Source organism: Falco punctatus, assembly GCF_963210335.1.
Source record: "Falco punctatus genome assembly, contig: scaffold_262, whole genome shotgun sequence".
NCBI lineage: Eukaryota > Metazoa > Chordata > Aves > Falconiformes > Falconidae > Falco > Falco punctatus.
In genome coordinates, this window is record NW_027660211.1 from 4,664 (window position 1) to 9,902 (window position 5,239).

The 5,239-nt window shown below is 66.0% G+C and overlaps 1 protein-coding gene across 1 annotated transcript; it reads left to right on the forward strand.

Annotated features, from left to right (window-relative positions):
• Positions 1–652: 652 nt before the first annotated feature.
• On the forward strand, positions 653–5,239 carry FKRP (fukutin related protein). The gene is given in 4 exon segments (XM_080411672.1): positions 653–702; positions 3,415–3,460; positions 3,553–4,078; positions 4,080–5,239. Coding segments are annotated over 2 exon segments (1,458 nt in total). The 5' UTR covers positions 653–702; positions 3,415–3,460; positions 3,553–3,559; the 3' UTR covers positions 5,019–5,239.

Here is a 5,239-nt window from a genome sequence, read left to right on the forward strand (position 1 = left end):
CGGGAGCGACTCCGGTGGCCCCGGGAGCGACCCCGGTGGCCCCGGGAGCAGCGCCACTAGCCAAGGGCTCGGTGACAAGGGTGGGTGGGGGGTGGGGGTGTCCCCCCCCTACCGGGGCCGGTGTCCCGGTGCCGCCCCCCCGCCCCCGCCCCGGTGCCGCCCCCCGCTCCCGCCGCCCGGCGGCCATTTCCTCCCAAGATGGCGGCGGCGGCGGCGGCCCCGGTAACCACCGGCTGGGGGGGGGGGGGGTTGGGGTTCGTAATAGGGGGAGGGGGAGGGAAACGGGGGTCCCGGGCGCGGTGCCGGTACCTGGAGCTCGGCCCGCTCCGCCTCCCAGCGCCCCTTCTCGGCCTCGAAGCGCGCCCACTCGTGCTGGATGAAGTGCAGGATCCCGGGCAGGCTCAACCCGCCGCGGTTCCCCGGTTCTGGGCTAGGCCCGGGCCCGGGAACCGGAACTGAACCGGGTGGAACCCCGGTGGGGGGCGGTTGGGCCCGAACCGCCGCCGCCGCCCGCTCCGCCGCCATCACGGCTGCCACAAAGGGAGCCGCGGGGCCGCCGCCGCCGCCGCTTCCTGCCAGAAAGGGAGCCGGAAGTGGCGGGGCGGGGCCGAGGGGGAGGGCGGGGCCTGGGAGGGGGGCGTGGCCTGGGAGGGGGGGGACGGGGCCAGGCCGCCGTTACCGCGGCAACAGCGCCCGCGGGCGGTACGGGGTATGGGGGGGGGTATGGGGGGGCTATGGGGGGGGTATAGGGGCTATAGGGGGCCTGGAGGGGGGTTACAGGGTCCGGGGCTATGGGGGTGGGCTATAGGGGCCGGAGAGTATGGGGGGGGCTATGGGGGGGCTGTGGGGGGGTGGTAGAGGGGCTATGGGGGGGCTATGGAGGGGTAGAGGGGCTATAGGGGGCTATGGGGGGGTGGTAGAGGGGCTATAGGGGGCTATGGGGGGGGTACAGGGGCTATAGGGGGCTATGGGGGGGTACAGGGGCTATAGGGGTGGGCTATAGGGGCCGGAGAGTATGGGGGTATGGGGGGGTATGGGGGGGGTATAGGGGCTATAGGGGGCCCGTAGGGGTCGGGGGTTACAGGGGGCTGTAGGGGTGTACAGGGGTCAGGGCTATGGGGGTATAGGGGCTATGGGGGTGGGCTATAGGGGCTGGAGAGTATGGGGGTATGGGGGGCTATGGGGGCGGTAGACAGGCTATAGGGGGGCTATGGGGGGGGTAGAGGGGCTATAGGGGGGCTGTGGGGGGGGTAGAGGGGCTATAGGGGGCCTATAGGGGTTGGGGGTTATGGGGGGCTGTAAGGGTATACGGGGGTTGGGGCTATGGGGGTATGGGGGTGGGCTATAGGGGCCGGAGAGTATGGGGGTATGGGGGGGTATGGGGGGTGTAGAGGGGCTATAGGGGGGCTATGGGGGGCGTAGAGGGGCTGTGGGGGGCCTGTAGGGGTCGGGGGTTATGGGGGGCTGTAGGGGTGTACAGGGGTCAGGGCTATGGGGGTATAGGGGCTATGGGGGTGGGTATAGGGGCTATAGGGGGCCTATAGGGGTTGGGGGTTATGGGGGGCTGTAGGGGTGTATGGGGGTCGGGGCTATGGGGGTAGAGGGGCTATGGGGGTGGGCTATAGGGGCTGGAGAGTATGGGGGGGTATAGGGGCTATAGGGGGCCTGGAGGGGTGTTACAGGGTCTGGGGCTATGGGGGTGGGCTATAGGGGCCGGAGAGTATGGGGGGGCTATGGGGGGGGGGTAGAGGGGCTATAGGGGGCTATGGGGAGGGGTAGAGGGGCTATAGGGGGGCTGTGGGGGGTATAGGGGCTATAGGGGGGCTATGGGGGGGTAGAGGGGCTATGGGGGTGGGCTATAGGGGCCAGAGAGTATGGGGGTATGGGGGGGCTATGGGGGGGGTGTAGAGGGGCTATGGGGGTGGGCTATAGGGGCCAGAGAGTATGTGGGTATAGGGGGGCTATGGGGGGGGTATAGGGGCTATAGGGGGCCCGTAGGGGTCGGGGGTTATGGGGGGGTGTAGGGGTGTACAGGGGTCAGGTCTATGGGGGTATAGGGGCTATGGGGGTGGGCTATAGGGGCTGGAGAGTATGGGGGTATAGGGGGGCTATGGGGTGGTATAGAGGCTATAGGGGGGCTATAGGGGCTGGGGTATGGGGCTATAGGGGGGGCTATAGAGGCTATAAGGGGGCAATAGGGGCTGGGGAGTATGGGGCTATAGGGGGGGCTATAGGGGCTGGGGAGTATGGGGCTATAGGGGGGGCTATGGGAGGGTATAGAGGCTATAGGGGGGGCTATAGGGGCTGGGGAGTATGGGGCTATAGGGGGTTAGGGGCTATAGAGGGCCTGTAGGGGCCTGGGGTTGGGGGGGGGGCTGTAGGGTCTACGGGGGGGCTACAGGGGCCAGGGCTATAGGGGGGTATAGGGGCCATAGGGGCCCAATAGTATGGGGGTATAGGGGGGCTATGGGGGAGGTATAGGGGCTATAGGGGGCCTGTAGGGGCCGGGGTGTATAGGGGCTATAGAGGGGGCTATAGGGGTCGGAGAGAATGGGGGTATAGGGGGGCTCTAGGGGTCAGCATGGGGACACTTGGGGCACGTATAGGGTACATATATATGACGTTAGGGGGATGTATGGGAGCATATAGAAGTGGGGGGAGGGGGGCATGGAGTGTTGGATGGGGGCACGTGAGGTATAGGGGTGCCCAGGGGCGTCTATAGGTGTGTTTTTAATATCTATATATATATATATTTGTGCGGAGATGCATAGGGGGGGTAGAGACACCTATAGGGCAGGAACAGGGGGGGAGCACACAGAAGCATCTAGAACCCTATAGACAAGTCTATAGGGGTGTATACGCACAGACGTGATTCCGTGCGAGTATATGGGGTATGTAAGTGCGGGTCTAGGGGCGTCTATAGGTGCAGGTACGTATATCTGGGCCTATATACACTGCGCCACCCGTGAGCCCTGCCTCCCTATAGGTGCCCATCCCGTATATATAGGTGGAGCACCTATAGGTGCGCGCCCAGGGGCTATGGTGACAGCTGCAACCTGCACGCACGCATATATATATAAAAATATATATTAAAATGTGTATTTTTATATATATATATAGGCTGCCCTTATGGAGGAGGGGGGGTAGGACCCGTATAGGGTTGCTATAGCAACCGGGGATGATGTTGCCACGGCGACGCATCCCCCTTTTTCCAGGCTCAGCTGGAGGCAGGGGGATGCCCTGAGCCCAAGTGGGGGGGTTCCTTAACGGGTCTCCCCATTAACGAGGCCCCTCGTTAATGAGTCTCCCCTCATTAATGAGTCCCCTCGTTAACGAGACTCCCCGTTAATCAGTCCCATCGTTAACGAGTCCCCTCATTAACACCTCTTTCCCCCCCCCCCCCCCCCCCCCCAGCGCCGCTGCCGAGACCGCCCAGCTCATGACACCTGTGGCAGCACCGGTAGGACCCGGCTGGGGGAGGGGCGGGTGTTCATTAATTAATTAGCAAAGGGGGGGGGGAAGCTAATTAAGTGCCCCCCCTCCCCCTCCAAGCCCCAGCATGCGGGTGACGCCGTGCCAGGCCGCCTTGGCGGGGGCCATCGGCCTCAACCTCCTCCTCTTCTACTGCGCCTGGCGGGGGCCGGGGGGGTCGCCCCCCCCCTGCCGCCCCCCCCGCGGCGTCCCCGGCGTCACCGTCATCCTCCGCGACTTCGAGGATTTTGAGAACGACCTGGCGGGGACGGCGCGATCCTTCGCCTCCTTACCCGTCCCGGTGCTGGTGGCCGCCGAAACGGCGCCGTACCCCCCGGTACCGCTGCCGGTGGGGGTCGGATTCTTCCCGTTACGCCCCGTAGCCGAGCACCCCCCGCCCTTAGCGCACCCCGAGCTCCACGTCCGCACCCGCCACGTGGCTTTGGTCCCCGACGGTACCCGTGCCGTCCCCGGGCTGTTGGAACGTATGCGGGACGCCTTGGAAGAAAACGCCGGAACCACGCGCTTGGTGGCGGCGCCGGTGGGTTCGGTACCGTTACGGTGCTTGGAACTCCGGTTGGAACCGCGGGAGTGGACGGCGCGGTACGGCCCCCGCCGCACCGGGGCTTTGCCGGGCGTTGGAGGGACCGGCCGTCCTGTTGCTCCGCACCCGCGACCTCTTCGCTCTCCCCTTCCCCTTGACGCGCCCGGTGCCCACCGCCCTTTTTATCCAAGCGACGTTAAGGGGTTGGGGGCTCCGGGTATTACCGGCGACGTTCCCGGCGGCTCGCCGACCTCCCGTTTCTCCCCACGGGCGTTGGAAAAGCCAAAATTTAGCGGAAAATCACCGGCGGCGCTTGATGCGCGAGCTGGGCGTCAAACGGGAGGTGCTGGCGGACGGCCGGGAACGTTGGTACGGTTGCGGTAAGGAGACGCCGCGGTGTTTCGGTACCGTTCACGCCCGGACCCCCCAGTACCTCCTGGCCGGGCGTTGGACCCCCCCCTGTTGCCTCCGGGCGCTACGGGAAACCGCCCGGCACGTCACCGAAACGCTGGAGGCAGCCGGGGTACGGTACTGGTTAGAGGGGGGATCGTTACTGGGAGCCGCCCGCCTGGGCGATATCATCCCTTGGGATTACGATGTGGATTTGGGAATTTACCGGGAGGACGTGGCTAAATGCCGGTGGTTGGCGGCGGTGGCGGCGGGGGGGGAACCGGTAGAAGACGCCGAGGGTTTCCTTTGGGAAAAGGCGGCGGAGGGAGACTTTTACCGCGTCCACTACAGTCGGAGCAACCGGTTACACGTGGACCTGTGGCCCTTCTACCCCCGCGGGGGGGTGATGACCAAGGACACGTGGTTGGGGCACCCCCAGGACGTGGAATTTCCCGAAAATTTCCTCCGGCCCCGGGTCCCGATGGTTTTCGCCGGTTTCACCGCCATGGCGCCCAACAACGCCCGCGCCTTCCTCGAGCTCAAGTTCGGGCCGGGGGCTATCGAGAACCCCGAGTACCCCAACCCCGCCGTCAAGCGCCTGGGGCAGGACTGAGGGGGGACACACGGGGGGACGGGGACACGACCCCCCCGGGGGTGTCCCCCACCCCGTGCCAATAAACTCTCCAGTGACACCCACAAGGCTCCTCCGTGCCAAAGCTTCGCCCCTGCGTGACACCCACGGGGCTCCCTCTGCCCACCCCGGGACCCCCACCCAGCCTGGGGGGGGCCCTTTGGGCCACCCCCGAGTCCCCACTTAACACTTGGGGTCCCCCA